The sequence below is a fragment of the Sus scrofa genome, chromosome X, assembly GCF_054392235.1.
Source record: "Sus scrofa isolate SSC_HxYL_T2T_F1_AM1 chromosome X, Sscrofa_HxYL_maternal_Yorkshire_Landrace_v2.0, whole genome shotgun sequence".
Taxonomy (NCBI): Eukaryota; Metazoa; Chordata; class Mammalia; order Artiodactyla; family Suidae; genus Sus; species Sus scrofa.
Window position 1 is genome coordinate 100,762,345 of NC_139401.1, and position 27,511 is coordinate 100,789,855.

General features: G+C 50.2%; 1 protein-coding gene and 1 long non-coding RNA gene across 6 annotated transcripts in view; one reads left to right on the plus strand and one right to left on the minus strand.

The window, feature by feature from the left end:
- The window catches only part of LOC110257717 (uncharacterized), a 37,922-nt gene extending 31,626 nt beyond the window's left edge, over positions 1–6,296 (minus strand). The window contains exon 1 of the long non-coding RNA XR_014835527.1: positions 5,516–6,296. This is a non-coding gene — a long non-coding RNA (uncharacterized LOC110257717). The remainder of the gene's footprint in view (positions 1–5,515) is intronic.
- Positions 1–23,555, plus strand: part of RTL9 (retrotransposon Gag like 9) — a 53,584-nt gene extending 30,029 nt beyond the window's left edge. The window contains exons 2-6 of one of the 5 annotated variants that reach the window (XM_085008152.1): positions 2,368–2,572; positions 3,951–4,132; positions 11,506–11,651; positions 17,452–21,641; positions 22,433–23,555. In XM_085008152.1, coding sequence (XP_084864278.1) covers positions 17,529–21,641; positions 22,433–22,549 — 4,230 coding nt within the window. In that variant the 5' untranslated portion in view covers positions 2,368–2,572; positions 3,951–4,132; positions 11,506–11,651; positions 17,452–17,528 and the 3' untranslated portion in view covers positions 22,550–23,555. Of the gene's footprint in view, positions 1–2,367; positions 2,573–3,950; positions 4,133–8,644; positions 8,681–11,404; positions 11,652–15,570; positions 15,731–17,451; positions 21,642–22,432 lie in introns of those variants that run through there. The other 4 variants (XM_085008153.1, XM_021080506.2, XM_085008155.1 and 1 more) reach the window with 4 other exon arrangements.
- The last annotated feature ends 3,956 nt before the right edge of the window (positions 23,556–27,511 follow it).

Here is a 27,511-nt window from a genome sequence, read left to right on the forward strand (position 1 = left end):
ACTGCCATCTTTCTGAGCCTCTGACCAACTTTTCCCCTAGGACTGTTATTCAGGATGGCTCGGATCTCCTCTGAAACCCTGAGGATGGCTACCGATTTCTGTGTTAAATATCTGGAACCACATCAATAATGGTTCTGAACACTTCACAGCCATGGACTCATTTAATTCCTCATCAATATTATAGACCCTGTTTATGTGTTCGCCGAGAGTTTAATGTAGGCCAGGCGTGGTTCTAAACCTGTTAGACAGGAGTTCCCTTCGTGGCTCAGTGGTTAATGAATCCGACTAGGAACCATGAGGTTGTGGGTTTGATCCCTGGCCTTGCTCAGTGGGTTAAGGATCTGGTGTTGCCATGAGCTGTGGTGTGGGTTGCAGACACGGCTCGGATCCCGCGTTGCTGTGGCTGTGGTGTAAGCTTGGCAGCTACAGCTCCGATTAGACCCCTAGCCTGGGAACCTCCCTATGCCGCAGGTGTGGCCCTGGAAAAGACAGAAAGACAAAATAAAAATAAATAAACCTGTTAGACAAAACAAATCATAATTCCAAGGGAAGAACGTGACGAGGCAGTTATTTCTGTCTCCATTTTACAGGTGAAGAACCAAACCACAGAGAGATTGAGTCAGTTGCTCCAGGTCACACAGCTTATAAGAGGCCTGGGCTGTGAGTTGAAGCCTGCCAGTGTGGCTTTGGCATGCTATAAACCATCCAGATCTCCTATAGCCCCCAGTAACTCAAAATACCTCTCAATGAGGGCTCTCTGTCTATTTAGCACCCCAGACTGGTAGCATCACTGATTTAGGTCTGTAACTCAGATATTTAAAACTGCCCCAGGTCATTGTGAAACAGGCTAGGAGCTGCTGCCTGGGCAAAAGGTCAGGACTCAGATGGCACTTCCATGTGCTCTCGGAGCGGCTCAGGCTGTAGGCTGGGACTGGTTATAGGAATCGGAGCCCTGGGATCTTCCTCTCCACCCCCTACCCTCATTCCACGAGATAGAGTACCATCTTTTTTAAGGTGTAGCCCAAGGAACGCTTTTTATAATTTTTTTTTTTTGTCTTTTTAGGACCACACTCAAGGCATATGGAGGTTCCCGGGCTAGGGGTTGAGTCAGAGCTGTAGCTGCTGGCCTACGCCGCAGCCCCAGCAACATCAGATCTGAGTCACGTTTGCGACATACACCATAGCTCATGGCAATGCAGGAAACTTAACTCACTGAGTGAGGCCGGGGATTGAACCTGTGTCCTCATGGATGCTAGTTAGATTCATTTCCGCTGAGCCACGATGGAAACTCCCCAAGGAGCACTTCTTAAACATGCAGATTCCAGAGATGAACCCCAAACCCAGAGGTGCTATGTCCCTGTGAAGATAGTGGCTGGAATATGTATTTGAGCCAACTCCCAGACTGAAATAGTTCCAGGACCTTCTCTAGCATCAGTCTTTGAGAGGATGGAGGCCTGTCTTCTGATGCTCAAGGTACCCAAAGCATGCCTAGGGTTGCTTTGCACAGCAGAGAGTCAGGGAGGGCTAGAAGCAGAGAGCATGCTGAGGGCATGCCTGCACAGAAAGTGGAGCCCTTCTGCCACCGCACCCCTTGAAAGAGAGTGAATTCTATATCTTCAGGAGAGGGCGGGCAGGGGGAAGAGAGGAAGTGAAGGAGAGACTCTTGCAGCCGCAGCACCCTGGGGCCCAGACAAGGGAGTATCCTGAGGGAGGGAGGGTAAGAGAAAGGTGTTGGGGGCCAGCATGGGTGCACCAGCAGCCCCGGGGTCAGGGAACCACAGCAGGAGTGGCCGCGGTCAGGTATTGATGCCGCAGCTGCAGTGAGCTTTGCAGGAACCAGAGATACAGAGTTGTGGGTGGGACACCTTTCCTTTTGTTGCGTGCTTGGGGAGTTGCACCCTCTGGACCCTGCCCACCCAGAAGTGATTCCATCTCACCACTGGGGAATGGGTAGCAAAGTTGCAGAAAGCTGAGAAAAAGATTTCATGAATCCTTAGCGGCGAATCTGTCTAGTTAGTTAGCTGGCGGGGGTGGGGCGGGGTGTGGATATAAAATTAGGAAGAGGAAAGGCTTGGGAATGCTCTCACCTAGTGAGACTGGATGGAAAAGGAGAAAAGGGCTACTTTAAGACAAAGGTGAGCCCCTGAAACCGTGGCAATGTTAGATCTGCAGCCCGCAGGACCCCCATCTGCTGCTATACCCCATTATCAGATGACGATGCCTCGAGCAGAGACCTGGGGGGTCTTAACCATGGCTGATTTTTTTTTAAAGTACTTAGTACCAAGCGCTATGCTGGGCTTTATGTGCATCTCGTTTCATAGCATTCTCTGAGCAATCCTACTATTATCATTTATGCCCATTTTACAGATGAGGCTGAGAGAGGTTATCGGACTTGCCCCCGGCCACACAGCTAGTGAGTGGAAGAGCCAGGATTTCAACCCAGGTAGTCTTACACCTGAAGTCTGTTTACTGGGCCGTGGGAAGGATGTGGGGCTATAGGAATGGCTCCCTCTTGGCCTGTGGTTCTGCACAGGCAACCCCTCTCTGCATCTTACAGCTTTGCCTGAATAAGGTAAGTGACTGTTTCTATCATGAATCCTCCGGGGTATGAGTTCCATGCTGGTCCCAGAGGAAGGAAAGGGAAGAGTCCCCCAGTCTAAGTCTCCGTGTGGTCCCCTCCTGGGCTAGAGAAATGCCGGAGTTGAGGGGTGACCGGGTACTTGATTGGCTTGATTCTTTGTCCTGAGGCTTCTTAACACTTTTTTTTTTTTTTTTGTCTTTTTGCCATTTCTTGGGCAGCTCCCGCGGCATATGGAGGTTCCCAGGCTAGGGGTCGAATCGGAGCTCTAGCCACTGGCCTATGCCAGAGTCACAGCAACTCGGGATCCGAGCCGTGCCTGCGACCTACACCATAGCTCAGGGCAACACCAGATCCTAAACCCACTGAGCAAGGCCAGGGATCGAACCCGCAACCTTATGGTTCCTAGTCGGATTTGTTAACCACTGCGCCACGATGGGAACTCCGCTTCTTAACATTTTTGAGAGCCCCTAATTCAAGGGCTTGGGTAGATGAGCCCAACGGTGCCCGTGCAGGGGACGCTCCTATTTCCTGTCCCACTCTCGTAGGTGGGATTCTTCCTCCTCTCCCTACCTCAGTTTCATTAAGTGGGTCTTGGTCCTATTACCCAAATCCCGAGTCCCTGCCTCTATAAGTTGTCTGGTACTCCACTTTATTTATTTATTTATTTATTTATTTTTAGGGCTGCACCCGAGGCATATGGAGGTTCCCAGACTAGGGGTCTAATCGGAGCCATAGCTGCCAGCCTACGCCAGAGCCACAGCCATGCCAGATCCAAGCCGCATCTGCGACCTACACCACAGTTCACGGCAACGCCGGCTCCTTCACCCACTGAGTGAGGCCAGGGATCGAACCTGCGTCCTCAAGGATGCTAGTCAGATTAGTTTCTGCTATGCTGTGATGGCAACTCCTACTCCATTTTAGCAAGAAGGAAAATTTCCCTTTCTGCCAACGGATCTTCTTTTGGCCTTGACCCAGGCCCTGCTTCCAGACTCCTGCTCTGAGGCTTATCTTTGTACCTACAATGATCTCACATTCCCTGCTCTCGTCTCCCCTCGATCAGAACTTGCTGTCAGGAATGGGATGCACCCAGATGAGTCTTAACAGGTTGACCCTCCCAAGAGGTTGATGCCAAAGCCCCGAGTCAAAGGAATTATGTACTTAAGAATTTTTCAAGCCCTTGGGAGTGCATAGGGAGAGATTTGGAAGGGCCAGGGAATGTTCTTAATACCCCTGGAATGCCATAAGGTAGACGTAAAATTCAGGCTACGGCCAAGCCAGAACCTGGATTATTTGGGTTATAATCAGAATCCATCACACAGGGCGATCTCCCCCCTCCCCCCCCACCACTCAAAGCTTTGACCAAAAAAAGTTTTCCAGATCATGAACTTCTATGATCCAAGCATCATTTGCTCAGCGCGGAGAAGGACGAGGGCTGAGACGCTCCATGAGTTTCAAAGACCATGCAAACCGGCGCAAAGCAAAACTGAATTCCTCCCGAGACTTGCTTCCTCATATAGCCTGAGAACGAAACCAGTCTTCACCAGAGACTAGGTGAATTTCCTCTTTTCATTTCTCCAGCACTGATACTAATGCTCTTCCCCTCAAATCCTCCTCAGACCTGGCACTCTTAGCAGAATACAAATAAGAAGCTGCTTATTTCGCCTTCAAACTGAGGAATCGAAGGTAGCCAGCCTTGGTCTAATGAACATCTTATGCCTTTTCTCTGTAAAAGACAGCATTCCTTCTATGGTACTGTTTGGGGGTAGGGGGCAGGGGGTGGGAAGGGTAAGACCTGCCAGCCTCATTCTGTTCTTATTCGTGGCCCAGGAAGCCTTTACGAAAGCCTATGACCCTGAATCCTGGCAGGTTCATCCAGATGACTGCCTATCCAACACATTCCTCACTTTCACCTCCAAACGAATCCTGGCCCTTAAGAATGATTTGGTCTTGCTCTTGTTGGGGGGCGGGGGGAGGTAGGTAATAAGGCCGGGCTCTGTCATCCTGGGCTCTTTCGAAGGAACTTCAGCAGTCTCCCAAGGAAGGGCTGCATGTCCCCTTTGGAGCAGTCATTTGAGCTGCTTCGGGGTCTGGTAGGCTGGCCAGAGACAATGTCCAGTCTCTCAGGAACACGGTAAATAAAAGCATCAGAGAGGCTCCTTTCCTGAGGAGCCTGCAGCTCTTTTGGCCTCTCTTGCCATCAAAAGAGGAAGGTGCTGAAAGGGGCCAGCTCCCTACAGAGCGCAGAGCGTGGAGTCTCCCCATTGTGACCGTGTTTCTGAGTGTGTTGCAAATCAGCCCCGGCCACACCGCTCTTTTGACCATGGAGGAGGCATTTAGACCCTCCTGCTTGCAAGTACATCTTTTACCATTTCAGCAAATTGCTGCATAAAAGATGGAGAAGCCAAGCAGCGGCTGTGCCCGCAATCGTAGCCGTGGTTGCATTTCAGTAATTCACATGCCCAAGGTGTGCTTCTCCCATTAAGTCCAACATGAGACATCAGGTGTGCACAGCACTGGTGAACAGAAGACCCCCAAAGGCCAGGTGAAGTGTCTGGTATGCTGGGGGCTTGGGAAACAACAGAGGCATTTTCATTTTCCAAATGAAGAAGCAGTTCGAGGGGTGAAGAGGGGCGGGCTTCAGGGATTCTTCCAACACCATGGGCCTGCCCACACCCGAGTCAGATATTGATGACCTTCCCCAGGCCCTGCCCTCCTCTCCCCCTCCTCCAGAGACGGCAGTGGTACTTACAGGTGCAGAGGATTTTAGGACAGGAAAATGGAGACCGCAGGCTCCTGAACGCCTGCTGAGTCAGTTGCATCAGATTACAAAGTGATGCTTGGAAGAATAAGATGTTTGGAAAATCTGGTCACCCCCACATCCAAACTCAGATCACCCCCATCCCCCAGGACATCTGGTGCCTCCATGCCCCTTACCGTGAGGGTGCTGGCAGCTACACTGGTTCTTGGAGCCTGTGGCCGGGCAAGGTAGTCAGGCTCCTGGGATTAGGTTGGCAAGAACGACTGTCCTCCAAACGCTCAGCCCAGAGAAAGAGAGAGCGCGCGAGCAAAACCCCCAAACGGGTCCAGGACGGAGAGCTCCTGGTCCTTAGCATGTTTCTGGCGTATTCCGAAAGTGGCATCCACAGCAGAGAAAGTGTCCCAAAATAGCTCAGGCTGCCGATGCCTCGCTGAAACCTGAGAAAGAATTGCTGAATTCAAAGATCTGGGTCGCTGTGGGTGTGTGATCGAAGTGCGGCTTTGTTGGTAGGAGGAACTCAAGCCATGGGCTTAGGAGAGACACGAGGTCACCTGGGGCACGGCCTACCTTCTCTCGGCCAACTTGCTGTCGTTGGTGGTGGTGGCAGAAAGCTCCCGGTGCTGAGACAAGGGGCTGGCATGGAGTCCCAAGAAGGCGGTTTTCATTCCTAGGTCTCTAATGCACCAACAATATGATATAGCTGTGTTCCATTTTTCTGCATTTCAAACAAGGGAACAGATACTGTGCAAAGGTTTCTTTGAGATACTGCTCCATAACTGATGAAATTCCTTTTCCAGTAGATTTTTCATTTCTTTTGGCCTTTGGCATAAGTAAATGTCAGCTTCTTAAAAATCAACAGAGAAGAGCAAACAGTAGGGTCTCTGTGACTTTCTTGGGATTTGAGAAATCTCCCCTCCCTGACTTCTGACTGGATAGTGTCTGTGCATTGCTGCCTATGGTTCTGGGAAGGATGCGGTCCACCCAGACACGCTGTCTCATTTTTGTTTTTTTGCTGAGATCTTGGGACATTCTCCTTTCATCAGGTATGTTGAAAATGTTAGGATTGTCTGCAGAGAGCGGGGGTCAGTATGTAGAAAGTTCAGCATATGGCTTCCTTGGCTCAGCCGTGGGGTTTAAGAAGAAAAAGCACAGCATGTGGGGTCTAGTGCCAGCTCTGCCTGTCTTTTGCTGTGTGATTTGGGACAAGTCACTCCTCTTCTCTGAACGTCAGCTTCCTCCTCTTTATTTTATTTTTATTATTATTATTTTTTGTTTTTTTGCCTTTTCTAGGGCCGCATCTGCGGCATATGGAGGTTCCCAGGCTAGGGGTCTAATCGGAGCTGTAGCTGCCAAGCCTATGCCAGAGGCACAGCAACGCGGGACCCGAGCCGCATCTGCAACCTACACCACGGCTCACTGAGCAAGGCCAGGGATCGAACCTGCAACCTCATGGTTCCTAGTTGGATTCGTTAACCACTGAGCCACGACAGGAACTCCAGCTTCCTCCTCTAAAATGAACACAGCCATCTCCATCCTAGTCCTAGCTCAATGGTATGTATAAGTGATGATGAATCCAAAGAGTCGAAAGAATGCTACTAGGGGAAGGCCTGTCCCTGTCAGTAAATGGTGGTGGTCTTCCATCCTCCAGGAGACCCTGACTGGTAGCCACTCAAGTCCTGTGTCAACACGGCTGCAGTGAGCCCAAGGCATACCACACACTAGGCTCTAGAGACTTCATGCCTAAGGCTCGATATTATTTCCAATTCCAAGCCATAGGACTTTGGGCCAGTTGCTTAGGGCTCAGGAGTTCAGTTTTCCCATCTGTCAAGGGGGTACACCAATTAATAATAAGATAGGACTGCAATCCCTTGTCGGAGACCATGGGAGCTAGATATGCTTTGGATTTCAGAAGTTTTAGATGTTAGGAAAGCAATATGGTACATATATCACACTCCTTATGGTATCTGGGGCAAGTATCCTGTGATCAAACACATTAGTACCGCTAAATGGGATAAATGAATAGCCTCATGCCAGCTCAGGTCAAATTTGGCCACCAAATGAGCTTGCCACAAAATTTCAGTTTTCAGAATCTTTTGGATGGCAGAAAGCCGCGTAAAGCCTTGTGGGCCATGAAAGAAGCTGATGCTTATATAGGGCATGCCATGTGCCAGGCATGGTTCTAAGTAGTCTATATACATTAACTTATTTAGTTAGGCTAATAACCCTATGAGGTAGGCGGTGTTATTATCATCCCCACTTTACAGATGAGGAAACTGAGGCTCAGAGAGGTGAAATCACTCACGCAGCGTCCCAAAGCTGGAATTCGAACCTAGACAGTTTGGCTTCAGAATCTGTGCTATTTACCACCTTCTCTACCTACTCTGTGGGGTTAAAATGAGGCTTCAGATGCCCGCAGGGGCCAAGCAAGTCACTCAGTGAAAAAGTAAAAGTGGCTGGTGGGTCCTGAAGCCAAATGGTGAAGCAGCACCCATCTACAGGGAGCCGCTTACTCAGCTCTAGCTGACTGCTGCCATCTCAGAACTAGGATCCATGTCTTTCTGTTTTTCCCAGAGAAGCCAGAAATCCAGCTTTATAGGTGAAACCTGACTTTCAGATGTTGGCAACTAATTTTGAAAGTGGTAAAAACATCGTAGGGGGTCAAATGAAATCCTTCTGCCGTCTGGACCCAGCCTGTGGCTGCCAGCTTGCAAGCTCTGCAATGAGGAAATGGATGCAAAAGTGCTTTGAAAACTTAAAAACGTGTTCTAGACACAGACAGCCTCATTTTTAGGGTTAAGATTTTTCCACAGCTCCCCCCCGCCCCCGCCGCCTTTGCTGTGTCTAGTTTTTTGAAAACTGGTGTTCCTGGCCTGATGGAGATGAAAAGTCGGAATTAAATAGAGACTTCAGTGAACTTGAGCGCTTCATTCCTTTGGCAGGCTGGATAAATGAGAAGCCTAGGTGTACTGGACGGGCTAAGCCTCAGAATTCCTGCCACACCCACGGGCCCCTTCTAAGGAGTTTCCACCCGCAGACCCCAGCGGAGGGAAGGAGCAGTTTCTTATGAATAGGTGGCTATGTTTGATACCACGTGACCCTGCTCCCCACCCCTCCGCCCCTGGCAATAGCCGATTGAGCCAGGAGAGGGCATCTGATCCAAGAGTAGTCACTCTATAGGCTGGCACGTTGCCTAGGAGGGAACCTGGGATGAGAACTTTGCCCAACAAGCACAGTGGTGACTAAATTTGGACCAATGAGAGTCTCTCACTTGGGGAGTTTGAATACCAGACCTAGAAAGAGTGAGCAGTTGGCCACAGGGGCAGAAGCTGAACACAGAGAAGGTAGGCAGCTAGGGCCCATGAATAAGCAGGACCAGAGAGATTACAGAGCTTCGACTAGGTGCCAGACACTTTACACATGTTTTTTCTTTAAAACGTTCAAAGGGGAGTTTCCGTTGTGGCTCAGCGGTAATGAACCTGGCTAGTATCTATGAGGACACGGGTTCAATCCCTGGCCTTGCTCAGTTGGTTAAGGATCTGGCATTGCCGTGAGCTGTGGTGTAGGTCGCAGACGTGGCTCGGATCTGGCGTGGCTGTGGCTGTGGCATGAGCTGGAAGCAGCAGCTGTAGCTCCGATTTGACCCCTAGCCTGGGAACTTCCATATGTGGCCCTAAAAAGAAAAAAAAATTAAAATAAATAAATAAAATGTTCAAAGGGCCTGTGAGGCAGGTGCTGTTATTATCCCTATTTCACAGACAAGGAAACTGAGGCCAGGTAGCTGCAAGTGCTGGAGCCCAGGTTTGTTTGATGTTAAAATCATGGTACAAGCCCCTAAGCCAGTGGCTCTTGAACTCTAGTGGGTTTCAGAATCTCCGATTCTTCAGCCTCACTTCAGGCTTGTTGAGTATGACCCTTTGAACATGGAGCCCCCATTCCTGTATCTGCATCTGCATTTTAACAGCCCTCCCAGGATGGGGGGGAGTGGAGTGGGTGGGGCTGATGCAGAGGGCGTCCCAATCACACTTAGAGAAATGTCGTTTGAAAGAGTAACACAGGTACCGCAGGTACCGTGACCTGCATTGTCTCCGCCTTCAGAAACAAAGTCAACTCAACAGATGCGGTCAAAGTCCAATTGTAACTCTTTTGCAAATGGGGCCAGTTCCACAAATAAGTGGACAGCAGTTTGTCCTCTTTGGAGGGAGGGGTGCTGTTCCCTCATCATGCAGAAGTTCCTGGGGCAGGGAATCAAACCTGCACCACAGCAGAGACCAGATCCACAGCAGTGACAATGCCAGATCCCTAACTACTAGGCCACCAGGGAACTCCTGTCCTCTTTTCTGATCCAGGAAGCATCCACTGACACCAGTTACCTGAGGGAAGATTGACAGGACTGAGACAAATGCTCAGCACTTTATAGGGAAGAGCTTATCAACTCATAAGTGTGTAAAGCTCATGGCTGGCATATGTGCACTAAGCATTTTCCATGAAGAGCATACATTGCAGGAACTTGGTGAATTGGCAACAAAAAACAGGAGAAAAAAAATGACCAAATGCAGAGATTGTAAACCAGGGGATTTAATTTTTTTTTTTTTTTTAGTCTTTTTTTTTTTTTTTTTTTTTTTTAGTCTATGCCACACCCACAGCATATGGAGTTTCCCAGGCTAGGGGTTGAATCAGAGCTATAGCTGCCTGCCTACGCCACAGCCACACCGACGCAGGATCTAAGCCGTGTCTGCGACCTACACGGCAGCTCACGGCAATGCCGGATCCTTAACCCACTGAATGAGGCCAGGGATCGAACCCACATCCTCATGGATGCTAGTTGGGTTTGTTAGCACTGAGCCACGATGGGAACTCCTAAACCAGGGGCTTTAAAAATGTCAACCTGCTTCATAGGCTGAACCTAGAGGTTCTTCTCAGCCCTAGCCTAACTGTGTAAAAATTCCATCTGTGCTCTTATTTGCACCACGGATAAAAAGTCGAACAGGACAGGATCAAGGCTAGCAGCCGCCCTCTAGATTGGTACAGAACCCCAGTCTGGCAATGGTATTGAGCCAATTGTGAATTCATCTGCCTTTAGGAACTTTCTCTGGGGAGACAAGTCAAAGTCTGAAGGCTGCTTGGAGCATCTCAAGTCAGAAACTGGTTTGTGATCCAAATGCTTTACGGCATCAGGCACCTATTCCTACAGGATGGCCGTGTGGTCCAAGGGATGGCATAGGTCAAGCGCGCTGGCCAAGTCCCGCCTCAGCAGGGCTTGAATTTGCACTTGGCAAGTTTTAGTTCTGTCACGCTCCTTTCTGGGGAAACTGTCTTTATCTATGTTATTGTCCTCACTTAGGCTAAGGTCAAACTCTGTTCTTCCCTCTTCTGTCCAGAAAGACTTCCTGTGTGGCAGGTATCTGATCTTATCTGTGTCGATATTTTAACTCGGAGTGATTCCCCGAAGAAGGTTCTTGAATAAGTGCCCATCCTCCAGGAAAATTGCAGCAGTCCACGGGTGCGTTGAGAGAGCCTGAAGACTCCGTAGCCAGTGTTTTGTAAAGCGGAATCTATTTCATTTAAAGAACTGTCCTTTATTCTGAGATTGTTTCCTTCTCTTGTGATGTTTGAAGAAAACCCTTTTTAGGAAGTGATAATTTGGGGTTGCTTTATCTTGTTTCTTAATGCCTTTACTTGGAAAAATAAAAATCTGGCAAGCCCCACTGTCAGTCCCCCAGGTTTTGGGTTTGCGATAGCTGCCAGTCTTGGGAACCCGGTTTAATTTGTGTGCAGTTCTGCTAGAACCTCTAGGTACCTTCTATCACCACTTATGTCCTAAGTGCTTATAAATTACCTGCTTCATAATCTGCGGCAGAATCTCTCCGAGGATTGATATCGAGCTTACAGCTCTGGAGTTTACAGTATACTGGTCTGTAGTTTCCTTATTTAAGAAAATTGGGACGCTGCCCGTTTGCAGTTCTTTGATATCCCTCCTGTTCTCTCCGATTCCACAGATCCTTCAGGACAGCACCTAACGCAAGGCAGTTCTGTTTGCTCTTCTTATAATGTTCTTTTCCCTATAGAGTTGGACATGCATATACATGTTGTTTGGGGAATTTGCAGCACATCCAATGAAAGTGTATTCCCAACTAACAGTCAAATCCTTCTCTTTGGAGCTACCCAGAACACACCTACCCTCTCTTCCATATGACAGCCCTTCAGAGGTTTGAAGACAGTGTGTGACTCTCCCGTGAGTTAAGAGCACCAGCTGAGTCAGAGAGACCCGAGTGGCAAGCCCAGCGTCGCTCCTGCTCAGCTGTGGGAGCCAAGGTAAGTTACTTGCTTTTATCCTCTCTCTACTTCAGGTCTTTAGCTGATTTAGAAAACGAGGGTTAAAAGCCCTACTTCATGGGTTTATTGTGCACTAAGAGATGTGATGTACAGAAAGAGCTTAACCCAGTGCCTGGCAGGGTGAGGACTCGGTAAATGCTAGCTATCTCCCTTCTCGGTTTATAAAGAGCCAGGTGGGCATTTGAAGCATCAGGGCTGTTGAAGGGGGAGGGGGAGGTTAGCCAGAGGGTGAGGAAGGCTCCTCCCTCCCTCATTGATTAGGGGAGGTAGGGGACCCTCGAGTAGATCAGGTTTGTCTTTATCTTGAGGTTGTGGCTTTTCTGTGATCTGGGTGCCTGTTTGCTGGGGCTGGGGGAGAGGGTATCGTGCAGAATCTAGGGAAAGGTTGATTTTTCAAGAGCTGGAAAGCTATTTGTTGACATATTGAACTGTCTCTTGTTTATTCTTATTTCCCTGAGCAGCTAGCCATGCAATCCCCCAAACTCAATTACCTTTTGTGAGGCGGCAGGAGCATGACACCTCCTAGCCGTATTGATCAGTGCAGACTGGGCGGGACGTGAGAGATCTGAGATGCTAAGCGGCAGTTTCTGGGCTTTTCTTTCCTTAGAAGGCCTCCCGTCTCTGTGTTCGTAGAGACACTGGCACAAATAAAACGGAAGTGTGTGTGTGACCCGAATGGGCTGAGCAGGCAAGAAGTCTCTCTCGGTATCCTCCTTAGAAGTCGGCTGATGACAAGTGGTCACAATGGACCAGAGCTTGGACTCCTGGAGTGACCAGTGTCAGAATGGTTTTCTAAGTGCAGCTCTTTGCACACACTGGGTTTTGCAAGCAATTGCATGATAGGAACTCTGAATGCCATTGCAGCTAGAAAAAGTTTGGAAGGAGACACACCCAACTGTGAACAGACAGAGGAATGGGACTTGAGGGGATGGGGGGTGGGGTAGGTGCAAGACTGGCTTTATCTGTATGTAGGACTTTAAGTTTTATCCTGAGAATATATTCCTAGATTACTTGTATAATTGTTAGGCATAAATAAAACTAGAAAGACAGATGTTATTATTTTTAAAATAATAATAAATAAAAGCAAGCCATAAGAGACAAGGTTCAGAGGTCACTGCTGACCAAGGATCTGAGTGGTGCAAGGATTAAGCCTGTTGGGGGAGAAAGCTTGCTTGGGTGGGAGATGTTGAGGATCCTTAGAGAAAGGAGGGGAGGGGGGCTAGAGATAGAACCCTAGAGGGGTTTATTTAAAAAGTGATTTTCTCTTCTAATACAAGCCATATGGATCCATTATGGACAAGGGAGAAAATATAGGTAAGAAAAAAAAAATCCCCTTTAGGGAGGTCCCATTGTGGCACAGTAGGTTAAGAACCCGACTAGTATCCACGAGGATGCAGGTTCGATCCTTGGACTTACTCAGTGGGTTAAGGATCTGGCGTTGCCACAGGCTGTGGTGTAGGTCACAGATGTGGCTCTGACTGGCATTGCTATAGCCGTGGTGTGGGCTGGCAGCTGTAGCTCTGATTCAGCTCCTAGCTTGGGAATGTCCACGTGCCACAGGTGCAGCCCTAAAAAGAAAAAGAAAAAAAAAAAAAGAAAAAGGAAAAAGAAAACAAAGGAAGAGAGAAAGAAATCCCCTTTAATCCCATTGCTTGGTATGGTTATTGTTAATATTTTGGTATATATCTTTTCAAACTATTTTTTCAAAAAGACACATTTATTATATAAAAATCAGGTGATCATTTTCACTGGCCACTAAAGATGCACCATGATTTGTTTAATTATTAAATGAATTGGGTCCTGGAGTTCCCATTGTGGCTCAGTGGTAACAAACCCGACTAGTATCCATGAGGATGCAGGTTTGATCCCTGGCCCCGCTCGGTGGGTTAAGGATCCAGCGTTGCTGTGAGCTGTGGTGTAGGTTGCAGACGAGTCTTGGATCCTGCATTGCTGTGGCTGTGATGTAGGCCGGCAGCTGCTGCTCTGATTCCACCCCTAGCCTGGGAACTTCCATATGCTGTGGGTACGGCCCTAAGAAGACCGAAAAGAAAAAAAAAGAATTGGGTCCTAACATTGGCAAGTTTTTATAGGTGTAAACATATAAACAACCTTTCTTGCTGTGTGACCTTGGGAAAGCTAGCTAACCTCTCTGTGCCTTTTGTGCCTCGTCTGGAAATAAGAGTGACTAATCGTACCTACCTCATAGGCTTGCTGTGAGTAACAAAGGAGATCTTGGACATAAAGTGCTTAGCACAGTGCCTGGAATAGTAAGGGTTAGGGTTAGCTTTTATTCTTAGGTCTAATAATAATGAGTTACAGAGATCCCTGGTGGCCTAGCGGATCAGACTTGGCCTTGTCGCTTCTGTGGCTTGGGTTATAGCTGTGGCTAGGGTTCCACTCCTGTCCTGGGAACTTCTGCATGCCGTGGACATGTCAGTTTGCCTTGCCAAGGCTCAATTTTCTTATCTGTAAACTGAGGGATAAAAAAACCCTGCTCACAGGATAGCTATTAGGGACAAATGAGAGGATGTTTAGAAATCCCTCAGTGCAGTTTTTGGCATGTGGGAAAGGTTCAAAGTCAGTTGGTATTATTATTATTATTACTACCCTTGTATTATTATCATTATGATGATTCAGCCATTAGTAGGAGTGGGAAGAGGAGGGCGGCACTTGGAGTGTTTCTAACCACTTGTCTGTTTACGAAGAGAGGAAATGATTCTGGAGTCAGACTGACCTGGGCTCAAATATGGGCTTTGCCATGTACTAGCTCTGTGACCTTGCTCACAGCTTCTCCAAGCCCCTCTTCCCATCTGTAAAATGGGAATGGTGTCAGTCCCTGCCTTGCAGGTATTGTCATGAGGCCTGACGGGTATACGGCAAGTCCAGTGCTTAGCTCGAGTGGCCAGGTATCGTTGGTTGCTAATTATTGTTGGTTGTTGGGGGCGTGGGGAGGTTTATAATGACCTCAGCGCCTCCTCCCAACCCCCAGAGTCCGAGTCCCTGTACCTGGGCTATTTGAACTTGAACTTTGCCCTATCTGGGGCTCAGGGACTAATTGTGCCCCTAGTCTGGGGGTTTAGGGGCTCCCGAATCAGAAGGTTAGAGGACTCTAGCAAAACTTCCTGCTGGTCCTCCTCTGACCTTGTGCCCCAGTTCTAGAAAGCAGGCTGAAGCCCTGCTTCTCTGTGCAAGCCCTCCTCAGCCGGTAGGCTTAAGATGGGCATGCTTTTCTTGCTGGCGGTCTGGGTGCCCTGGAGGCTCACTGTTGAATTCAAGTCCTGTGCCAGGGTCACTGGTTGTCAGATTTCCCTCCGTGTCTTTGACACTGGGGCAAACTGGTTTTTTAATGGTCACCATCGCTGGGCTCTCTGCAGACCTTATGGCCCGCCCATCTCTCCAAAGCCCGGCTTCCCTGCAACCTGAACCTCTTTGAACTCTTCTGCCCCTGCTCACTCAGCCTCCAGCCCAGGTGGTTCCCTTCCCTCTAACCCCCACCTGCTCTTCCGCTGCGGCGCACCAGTGGCGATGCCTGGCTCCTAGGATGCCGGTGTCTGCTCAGCTGCAGAGGGAATGTCTCATTTCCTGAGCCAGGACCCTTTCCATCTCATCTCTTTAATTGTGGGACTCTCCTCTGTTCTTTGGGACGGCCGGAGGCGGGCAGAGTGGCCTTGGTGCAGCTCTTGGGGGCGAGGGGAAGAAGGGTGGAGTTGCATAGGCCAAGTGCTAAAGCAGAGCTTCTGGAGGGCTGTCAAGTGAAAGGCGGCCAGAGGCAAATGTCAGAGCCTATATAGAGGCAGGAATCTGGGACCAGAGAGACAGAGCAAGCACTAGCAAGTCAGGAGCAGTGGGGCGGGTGGGCGGGCGGGCAGGCTGGCTGGCTGGCTGGCGGGCAGGAGGGGGGCGTGGCAGGGGATAGCTAAGGGAGATTGCAGAGAACAGCTGCTGGTATTGGGTCTTACTTTAATGAACTGCTGGGCATGGGGCATAAGTAAATTGGCCAGACCAAAAGCACTAGGGGCGCAAAGGACACACTCCCTCCCTTCTCCCTAACTGGCAAGGTAAGATCGTTCCGGGGTTTGTGCCGTGGGAAACTGTGGCGTGTTCAGGGGTTTTTCTGAAGATGGGGGATGGTCATTTAGGACAGCCCTTTTGACTCATCTTTCCCATTGCACCAATTATTAGAGTAACCAAGGTGCCGGTGGGAAAGCGGTATTTCTTTTACTATACCCTGTTTCAGGGCTGTCCAGGCTAGAGATGGGTGGCGGGGGGGTTTCTCGTTAATGTGACTGAGTAAGAGGGAGAGAGAGGGAGGCCAGGTGGATCATTAGAACACACTGGAGAAGAGTAGGGGGCTCTGGAGTTGCGAGGACCTGGGAATCCGTGTGACTGCAGGCAAATTATTAAGCCTCCCTGGACCTTAGATTTCCTCTTTGTAAGATGAAGATAGCGCACAACCACTTAGTGTTGCTGTGGGGACCAAATGAGATGATGCATGTAAAGTGCCCAGCGGAGCGCTTGCCAGTCAGCGCATGCTCAAGAGATGTCGACTGTTGGCATTTCTGTTGCTGGTATGGTCATTATTATTACGGAGGCACACCGCGCAAGATTGATGAATTTTGTGACATTGTCCCAACTGAGCAAGTGTTCCATTTTGGGCATGGGCAGGCTGTGGGGATGTGTCAGCATTGTGTAATGTGTGTGTGTTGGTTTCCAAGCTATGTGCCAGGAAGCCCCTTCGGGGGCTGCTTATGGGAGTGAGCTGGAGGGGTGGGGCTCTGGGCTTACCCACCCACGTGTCATCAGAGAAACTCGAAATTTGTGCTTGCTGTAGACTGGGCTTCAAGTGAGCCATGATCTAGGATGTCAGAGACGTAACTGAATGTAGCCTTAGGGATGCCAAAGGCTAGGGAACCCTGAGGAGGGGTGATGGTCAAAGACAGACAGTTTTTATTGTCGCAGTGACCTTATTCTGGCCCCAACCCCAGCTAATCTGAAAAAGCTGGTAAAATGGGAATAATACTACTGTCTGTTATTGTAAGATTCAAATGCGTAAGGCTTGCACATCTCTGTATCTTATAGACAGTTTAACGTTGTATGCGGTTGCCTAAAGTGTAGTGCCTGGAACACACTCGGTGAGCAGCAAGTGGTAGTAACAGTGGTGGGGTGTTTTTTTAATCAATAACAAAACTGCTAATAAACGAGATTTTCAGTTCATGAACTCTGTTGTCAGTCATTAATCAGTTAAATGTCTTACTTTGCCTGAGGAAGACATTCAGGGCCATCAGAGCAGGAAAATAGGGACTAAACCCAGGCAGGACTCAGTGAGTCCTAGGAACCAATGATTATCCTGGGGCAAAGGGCGTTCTCATCCAGGCCCGCCGGGTACCCGGCTGGCTTGCCAGTGCTGTGATGGGAGAGAGCATTGCTTGGGAACCTGCACTTCTCCCAGTTTTCCAGAAGGTGGTGGTGCTGCTTCATTTGAATGAGGACTGCCCGGGCTCTTGGCCGCTCAGGTTGCCGGCGTTTATAGCTTTCATAAGCTAAGAGGCTGTGCTGTGTGACGGAGCAGGTTGGTTTGAAAAGCATAGGGGTGGAAAGGATATTTGCTCCAGCTTAAATTTGTTTATTGTTGCATAGCTTCTTCCACCTGCTAGGCCCATCTCCAATGCCATATATAGCTGGCGACACGTTAAAAAAGGTCTCCATCATGAATCATTTGTCTGTTCCCCAGTCTTCTGGATACTGGCTTTTGACGGCTAAACTTGTTTCCTGTTTGCAGATTTTCTTACGGCTTGGGCTTCAGCAGGAGCCCTGATATAATTCCTTTGGAGGCTCCCTGCACATGATCCTCTGACCATGGCAGATATGTCAATACCCTTACATTCACTGCGATTCAACAATACGCTGAGGGAGGAAAATGACCCCCAAGACAGGGAGACGGCCTTCTCTGGACCACCAGGAGAGACCAGAGCAGAGGTCCAAATTCTGCATTCTTGCTTACAGCCTATGGCCTCCACGTCAGCGTCAGACCCTGGAGGGATGTCCACACAGCTGATGACATCCCCAGGCTTTGACACCACGGTCGCGCCTCTAATGGGAGCAACAAGCTCTGGAGCCCTGTCTTCACCGCTAATGCCAGCCTCAGACTCTGGGGCACTGTCCCCATTGCTTATGGCGGCTTCAGATTCGGAGGCGCTCTCCCCATTGCTGATGTCAGCTTCCGACCCCGGGGCACTGTCCCCATTGCTAATGCCAACGTCAGATTCTGGAACATTGTCCCCATTGCTGTCCACTTCAGACTACGGACTAATGTCCCCAGGGCTGATGACGATTCCTGACTTTGGAACAATGTCCGCAGCACTAATGGCAACAGCAGACTCTGCAGAGATATCACCGTTGGCAACGCCAGCTCCATCCTCCGAAGCGATGTCCGCATCATTGATGCTAGCCCCGGATCCTGGAGAGATGTCCCCACTCCTGATGCCAGATGGAAACCCTGGAGTTGTGTCCACACAGCCAGTGCCAGCTCCCGGCTCTGAAGGAATGTCGCCATTGCAAATTACCGATGAAGACACCGAAGCAATGTCCAAAGTGCTAATGACTGCCCTGGCCTCTGGAGAGATATCTTCGCTGCTCATGTCAGGCACAGACTCTGAGGCGATCTCCTCACTGATAATGTCGGCGCTAACTTCTGGAGAACCATCCACCCAGCAACCGAGCACCCAAGACTCTGGGGAAATGTCCACCCAGTTAATGTCTGGCCCAGACTCCGGGCTGGTATCTTCACCACTAATGTCAGCCCCAGGCTCTGGAGCAGTGTCCTCACCACTCCTGTCTGTCCCTGATGCTGGAGAAATGTCCACATTGCCAAAGCCAGCCCCAGATGCTGAAGCAGTGTCCCCACTGCTAATGATGGCTCTAACCTCTGGAGGGATGCCCACCCAGCTGATGTCACCGCAAGGCTCTGGAGTGACATCCTCACGGTTGACACAAAGTCTAGACTCTCAGATTGTGTCTACTCCACCCATGAGAGCAACAGCCTCCGGCGGGATGTCCACCCCGCCAGTGAGAGCCTCAGACCCTGGAGCAAGGTCAATGCCACGAATGAGAACCCCAGCCTCTGGAAATGCATCTGCGATTCTCAAGACAGTCCCGGATTCTGCAGCATCGTCTACCCCACTGATGACAGACACAACCGCTGAAGCGATGCCCTCAGAGCAAATGTCAACTGCAGCCTCTGGAGCAATGGCCACACAGTTAACAACGGCTAGAACTTCCGGAGCCACACCCACCGGCTTTATGAAAGCCCCAGCCAATGGGGCAATGTCCACACTGCGAATGAGAGCCCCAGCCTCTGGAACAACGTCCACACCTCTAAGGAAAGCCCCAGCGTCTGGAGCAATGGCCACACCACCAAGTGGGGCCCCAGTCTCTGAAACGATGTCTATGCTACAAATGACAGGCCCAGCCTCTGGGTCCATGTCCACACCGCAAATGAAAGCGCCTGCCTCCGGAGCAATGTCCACGTCACAGAGGAGAGCTACAGCCTCGGGAGGGACAGCAGTACCACACATGAGAGCCTCCTCCTCTGGAGCCATGGCCACTCCACCAATGATAGCCAAAGCCTCGGGATCCATGTCCCCACTGTTAATGAGAGACACAGCCTCGGGAGTGATGTCCATGCCACAGATGAAAGCAATGGCCTCGGGAGCATTGTCCAAGCCACTAACAACATCCAAAGCCTCAGAAGCAATGTTCATGCAGCAAATGACAACCGCAGCTTCTGGAGAGATCTCCACAATGCTAATGAGAGACACAACTTCTGGAGCCATGGCCCTGCCACAGATGACAGACACTGCCTCTGCAGGGATGTCCACACTGCTAATGAGAGCCCCCGCCTCTGGAGACATGTCCACACCACAAATGACAGCCGCAGCCTCTGGAACTATGTCCGTGCCTCTCATGAGAGCCCCAGGCCCTGGAGCGATGCCCGCGGCCCTAATGAGATCCACTGCCTCTGGAAATATACCCAGTCAGCCAATGAGCACCCAAGACTCGGAGGGGGTGTGCATGTCCCTTAGGCGATCCATGACCTCTGGGGGGATGTCCCCGCTGCACATACGAGCCCCAGCCTCCGAAATGATGTCCACACCAAAAATGAGAGCCCCGGTCTTTGGGGCAGTGTCTACACCGCTGCTGAGGGCCTCGGATCCCAGAGAGATGTCTACACTGATCACGAGAGCGCCATCCTCTGGAGAGATGGCCCCAGCACTCACGAGAGCCCCGGCCTCTGGAGAGATGGCCACCCCTCTGAGGGCCCCAACTTATGGAGCAGTGTCGACTCTGCACAGAACAGCCACCCCCTCTGGAATGATGTCCCCGCCGCAAATGAGGGCTCCAGTCTCTGGAGCAATGTCCGCCTCGCTAATGAGATCCACAGCCTCTGGAGTGATGTCCGTGCCTCAGATGACAGCCGTGGCCTCTGGAGGGGCGTCCACGCCACTGATGAGAGCCCCCACCTCGGGAGCAACATCCGCATTGCAAGTGATGCCCGCAGCTGCTGGAGAGATGTGCATGCTCTCGATGCAAGCCCCTGCCTCGGGAGGGATGTCCCCGCCGTTATCAAGGGCTCCAGTCTCTGGGATTTTGTCTTCACCACGAAGGAGACCCTCAGCCTCCGAAGCTGTGTCTGCACAGTTATTGAGAGCTCCAGCCTCTGGGAAGATGTCCGCCCCACAGACGACAGCCATGGCCTCTGGAGGGATGTCCAAGCCCTTCATGAGGGCCTCAGTCTCTGGACCAGCGCCCATGCCACTGATGTCAGCCCCGGCTTCTGCAGAGGTGTCTGTGGCGCTCATGAAAAGCATGGCCCCTGGGGCAACGTCCGCACTGCAAACAAGAGTGGTGAGTTCTGGATCTATGTCCTTGCCACAAATGACATATGCAACCTCCGGGGGGCTGCCTGCACCGCCAGTGAGAGCCTCAGCTTCCGTAGCAACGTCCACACCCCTTCTGAGAGCCTCGGCTTCTAGTAGGATGTCCGTGCCGCTTCTGAGAGCCACAGCCCCTGGAGGGATGTCCACGCCACAAACGGCAGCCACAGCCTCTAGAGGGCTGTCCAGGCCGCTGCTAATGAGGGCCCCGGCGCTGGGAGCCATGTCCACACCGCAAATGGCAGCCACAGCCTCTGGCATGATGTCCACTCAGGAACTTAAAGCCACAGACTCCGGGGAAGCATCTGCCTCTCATGTCAACGTCACGGCCCCTGGACCAAAGTCCACACCGCGCGGCACTGCCACAGCCCCCGAAACAATGAAGCAACCACCAAAGGAAGTGCCATCTTTTGGCATGCTGACCCCTGCGCTCTGTTACCTCTTGGAAGAACAGGAGGCAGCCCGGGGTTCATGCTCTGTGGAGGAGGAGATGGAGATTGACGAGGAGAAGCAAATGAAGGGATTTTTGAATGATTCCGAGAGAATGGCCTTTCTGGTGTCTCTTCATCTGGGGGCAGCTGAGAGGTGGTCCATTTTGCAGATGGAGGTAGGAAACCCGCTCTCCGATGAAAATAAATCTTTCCTGAGAAGATCACAGGGCTTGTATGACTCCCTAGCTGACATAGACATCCTCAGTGCCGTTCTCTGCCATCCCAAGCAGGGCCAGAAGTCAGTCAGGCAGTATGCCACTGACTTCCTGCTGCTGGCCCGACATTTGTCTTGGTCTGATGCCATCCTGCGGACCAGGTTTCTGGAAGGACTCTCAGAAGCTGTTGCCACCAAAATGGGCCGGATCTTCCTGAAGGTGGCTGGCAGCCTAAAGGAGCTGATAGACAGGTCTCTCTATACTGAGTGCCAGCTGGCCGGAGAGAAGGATTCCCCGGGCAGCTCCAGCCAGGTTCTGCCATCAGCCTGTAAGCGGAATAACGAGGAGGCCATGGAGAATGAGCTGAACTCTCAGCAGCAGACTGAGGAGGTAATGCTGGGGAAATACACTCAAGGGGTTTTGAATAGAAAAAAATCAAGAGGCGGAGTTCCCATTGTGGCTCAGCAGGTTAAAAACGCGACTAGTATCCATGAGGATGTGGGTTCGATCCTTGGCCTCCCTCAGTGGGTTAAGGATCGGGTGTTGTCGCGGCTGTAGGCGGGCAGCTGTGGCTCTGATTCGACCCCTAGCCTGGGAACTTTTGTATACCGCAGGTGCAGCCCTAAAAAGAAGTAAAAAATTAAAAATCATGCATTCATTCATTCATTAAAAAAAAAAAAAGAAAAATCAGGAGGTAGTGATGTCTCCTTGGAGTAGACTGAGGAAGAGGCTAGGGGGAGGCACTGAGCTCCTAGACCATAACGCCTAACCTGGCGTTTCCAAAGCAGGCCTGGCTCTGCACTTCTTTGGGGGAGTATCCACCACTCTGAGGAACAATGTCCTACCCAAGTTCCTGAGGTCCTGGGGTGGTTAAAGGTCTAAGTCTTCTGATTCTGAGAGGGCACTGGCAGGGCTCAGTCCCAACTCTCCACTCATTCCAAGTCCAATTCTAAAAGAGGGCTCAAGTTTGGGGGGCAGGGTCCCACCTACAGCCACATGTGTCATAGACCTAGGTCACTAGGGATGTGGCCAGTCTAGTCCTTGGGCACACTTTGTACAGATAGGGTACGTGAGGCAAGTTCCTCCATCTGCTCCGTTACTGAAATTATCCAGACAGAGCCCCACTTGTCATAGTTAGCATGGCTCTCACCTCTGCTGTTTTTGTCTTTTCTCACTCCCAGCACCAGCATGTTCCCAAACGCTGTTACTACCTGAAAGAGCATGGAGACCCTCAAGAGGGTCTGCACGACCACCTTCGACAGAGCATAGGCCATCAGAAGGCCAAAACTAACAAGTAACACCCCATGGACTCTTCTTCTGTGATATCCAACGTGGCTGCTAACTTGACGACTGGTTCTTGGACCCATTCCATTCAATTCCATCATTACACCTTGTGGCCTTCCCCCTTCAGCACTGCCTCCAGGCACATCCCACCCTGTCTCCCACTTGGCTGACTTGACCTTCTCTTTCACCCCACATGCCTTTGACCTGCCCCAACAATCAGAGCGTGGACTTCGAGAGTGTTTGGTGTATGAGGTTCTGAGCTCCCATTACCACTGAGACCCGTACTGGTTGCTGGTCCAGGGAGAAGTCTAGGCAGGAGAAACTGTGTCCTACCTCAAAAACACCTTAGAGTGTCTTGCCACATGTCATCAGGCAAACCTGAGGAAGCCCTGGTCCCATTCATCTGGCAGGGGAGCCTCTAAGGAGAGTGATGCCCACTCCTACACCATCCTTTGCATCCAGTAGACTTGTCTCTATATGCCCCAACTCATAGTGCCTAAAATGGGTCTCCAGTGCCCTTGCCCTGTTTATAGTCTCCATCCTGAATCATTTGTTCGGACCCATAGTAATAATCGTAGTAATGGCTAACATGTATTGATTATGTACTGTGTGACAGGTCCGGGGCTAAACTCTTGACAAGCATCATCTCACGACATTCTTACCATAACCCCACTTGTTCTTGTGTTGTCAACTTCTGATGTCTTGAGCTATTGTTTGTGGCCTTGTGTTGTCCCTCAGTGTCAAATCTCTAGCGCTGACCTCCGGGTGACCTCCTCCATTGTTAATTGCCCTCACGCCCCTCCGCTATTGTGCTTTGTGGCCAGCACTCTTGATAAAGATCTTGGTGTTTAAACAGGCATAGTTAGAACCTAATGTGATCAGTGTTTGCCTTCAGGTGGTGGGATTATGGGTGTTTTAATTTTCTTCTTTCTACTTCTCTGGACTTTCCAGATTCTCGACGGTAAGCATGTATTACATTTGTAATCGTAAAAGTAAATAAAGTTCATTTAAGAAAAAAAAGAATTAACTGTGGCCAACGGAACTTGATTTCAATCTGAGTCCTTTGGTCAATCAATAGTTATTATTGAACATGTGCCAGCCATGGTTTGGGGGACAGACCGATGAGAACCTTGATCAAATGAAGAACTTCATTCCAAAGGAAGGGAAGACAACAAGCAAGAAAACACATAAGTAAGATAGGTTGAAATTGTGATGAAGGCTATAAAGACAAGAAATAAGGATAATGGGGGGATTTGATATTAACAGAGCCTACTTATTTATGCAATAATAGCCCATGTAATAGGGTTACCCAAAGATCTTTTAAAAACAGTAGGCGTGACATGATTAGAAACGTTTTAGAAAGCTAACTTAGCAGCAATTTGGAAGCAGGATGGGGAAAGGGGTCAGAGAGCCGTTACGAGTCCCCTACTGCAATAGCACAGGTGACTGTCTCCCAGATAACTCAATCTAGGGCCGTGCGGTTGGAAAGAGAGGGACCGAGACTAAACCCTGAGGACTCAAGTCCACTGCTCCATTACCCTAAACACTGGGTCTGATTCCAGGAAGTGGAAAATGATTCTCAGAAAAAGCAAAGATTAGCAGACAAATTGGCAACCCCTCGAGGATCTAGATGAGAATCTGGTTCTGCGGGCTGTCACCAATGCTGTTTCCTTGGGGGAAAAAGAGGGTGCGATTCCTTGGGAAACCCCAACTCTAGGTAGCAGGCCTCTGAGGACTCTGCTTTTCCGTCTTCTTTGGCCCTGTTGGCTCACACCTGGCCCAGTCCAGGCCCCAGTAGACTTTGGGGCTCCATGGTCAGCCAGAGTTGCTCTTAGCTCAGGAAAGTGCTGTGGACTTCACTTGCTACTGAAAAAGAAATTGATGGTGAAAAAGAAATGGATGGTACAGTATCACAAGTCGTGTCTGGAAAACATACATGGAAGGAAAGTGTCTTAAAAATGCAACTGTTTCTTTTCTTTTCTTTCTTTTTTTTTTTGCCATTTAGGTTCACCCCTGAGGCATGTGGAAGTTCCCAGGCAAGGGGTCAAATCGGAGCTGCAGCTGCCGGCCTACACCACAGCTACAACAATATGGGATCCAAGCTGCACCCGCCACCTGTGACCTACACCACAGCTCACGACAATCCTGCATCCTGACCCACTGAGCGAGGCCAGGGATCGAACCCACATCCCCTCATGGATACTAGTTGGGTTGGTACCCCACTGAGCCATGACAGGAACTCCAGAAACTCACTTGCTGAGAGCCATGATAATGGCGAACAATCACAAGTCTTTATTTTTCTCCTCAGCCATTCTTCTTCCCTTTGCTTTCCCCTCTCCCCTCCTTTAAGCAACTATCACTAAAGATAAATGGAATAAATGAAGCCGGGGGAATAAATAAGCAGAACCCAATGAATACATGAAGCCCCGCAGAGCTCTATCCCCGCCCCTCTACCCACCCCAACGCTTATAATTAGAAATGTTTTAAGAGCCACTCAGCATCTACATGGAGCTGGGCCATCAAATGCCCGAGTACTTGAGACGATTTTGTCTGCTGTAAAATAGCGTTTCAAGTTTCTCCAGGCCTCACTGGCCCATGAGTGAAAATAAGGTCCTATAAGTAGTAAAAACTCAGGTGTCACTGACCCCTGTCCCCACCTGTGTGTTACAGTGCCTCAATCCCTCAAAGCTCTCCTCCTCTTGTTTGTGGAAGGCCTGGCAGTTGCCCACATTCCGAGAGCCCTCTCCTGTTCTTCCACTCCGACCCTGCCTTGGGGAGGTCAGCCGCCCATGGTGCCAGGAGAAGGCAGCCCCTCCACGCCCACCCAAGCTGCTGGGGGTCGCCTCTGGCTGTGGGAACTCGGAGGGCCCTGCTGGGCTGGAGCGTGAATTCTGCAAATCCACGAAGGGCCTAAAAGGTGCTGTTTTCCCTTCAGCTTTGGCTGAAGCCACAATGGGTTCACTGGAGGTGCAGGGGTGGGCGGCATTGGGGTGGTAATTCTCCTCTTCATACTGTGCCACACTTTGTCACCTGGGCCCTAAAACAATATGGCTTCTATCCTGTATCTCAATGAGCGCCCTGGGAGAAGAGAGGCTTCAGTTTCTTCCCACAGCAACTTCTCCCCTGCTGCCCCTGCCCCCATTGCCCTGGCTCAGACATTCAGACTCACTTCCTGTGCCTGGAGATCAAGAGCCACTGTTACGGCAGCTGCATAGCAGCCCTGTGGCTGCAGTGCTTCAGCTCCAGCTGCAGGCCTGTGGCTGCAGTGCATCAGCTCCAGCTGCAGGCCTGTGGCTGCAGTGCATCAGCTCCAGTAGCTCTTTCTACCCTTCGAGAAACCAAGCGAGCACTCGGAGAGTTGGAGAACTCAGGTTTATTATGCTGGCAGGCTCAGAGGAGATTGTTCTCCAGAGTCTGAGCCCCGAAGAAGGGTCTCACAAGGCTTTTATGGGCTACCTCTTTCGGGTCCATGCTTGGTGGAACAGACCAGAGTGAGAACAGGCCGGGATGTAATTGTAGAAGCAACTTTACAGAAGCAGATGCATTAGGGGCAGTTGGGGCAGTTGGCTGGACTTTGTTTAGTCATCATGGCAGGGGTTTCTCCTTTCTACCTTTTTATCGAGACATTTTCTCCTTCACCATCAAGTCCTCTTTCTGGAACCAACCTTCAGCCTCTATTTCTGTATCTCTAGCCCCCTAAGGCACAGTAAGTCCACAGATCTCTTCAAAACCCTTACCCTCCAGATGAACAGAGGCTAGGGACTCTCTCTAAACACCCAGTCCTGGGGCCCCAGTGGAGAGAAAATGGCAACCTGTCCTGGTCCTCTACCTTCTGCCATCCCTTCACCTACCACCTGGTCTCTTTCTGTGCCCCTCAGGGACCAAGAGTGTATCGAGCCTCCTCCTAAAGACCACTTCCCCCATGCAGGTGTAGGCTTGGGCTGCTATAGAATGACCAAAGCCTCAGCCAGTTCCCAGACTTTCTGAGTCTGACACTGGGCTTAGCTGTGATTCTACCACACTGGACTCGTTTGCTCAGGTCAGATATAGGAAGTCTTCCCCTCATTCCTCCCAAAGGCTTGTGACCTTGAGGCGCTCTGAACCTCATTCTCCAACCAGAGTATTACAGGTGACATGACTGCCCCCACCTCAAAGCCATAGAGAATTTTTTTTTTCTTGCAGACCATGTGTTTCCTTCCTTCTCACTTGGTCCAAAAGCTCTGCTCACCTTGAACAGATTGGGCTGGGGGGTGGGGTGGGAAGGAGCAGCCTGCTGAGTCCTTTGGGATCTAATGAGGGATTTAGAGGAGAGCAGACACTTGTAAGAGGTTGAAATGACCATTGGAGGAAGAGACCTGACTCTGTGTGGTACCTCTGTCTCTCCCTCTCACAAGCTGGGTAGTTCTAGGCAGGCCATGTTATGTCTCAGGGTCTCAGTTTCCTCTTCTCCAAAATGAGGATAATCATTGCCATCCTGCTAACCTCACAGCATCGTGGGATAAATGTTGGGAAAGTGCTTGGAAAAATCAAACGCAAGATGTGCAAATGTAAGATCTTGTTATTACCTGTAAACCTAAGCTCAGCCCTAAGGAGGTTGGGAAGTGGGTGGATGAGGCTTTTTGGGACACGAATCCAATCCAGTCTCTTCAGGGGTTCTATTTCAACTGTGGGGGAAGATCTAAAAGTAAATCCGAGAGTTTTGCTGTGGCTCAGCTGGTTAAGGATCCAGCATTGTCATTGTAGCTGTTTGGGTCGCTGCTGTGGTGTGGGTTCCATCCCTGGCCTTGGGAACATCTACATGCCATGGGCATGGCCAAAAAAAGCTACAATCATGAAGATATATATGTTCTTAAAAATAGAAAGTTCGAGAACTGGCAAAATTAATCTATGATGAGAGGAACTGGAAGTGTTTGACTATAGACAAGTGGAAATTAAATGGAAGGGGAGACTAGGAAATTTTCTTGGCTGTTGAATAT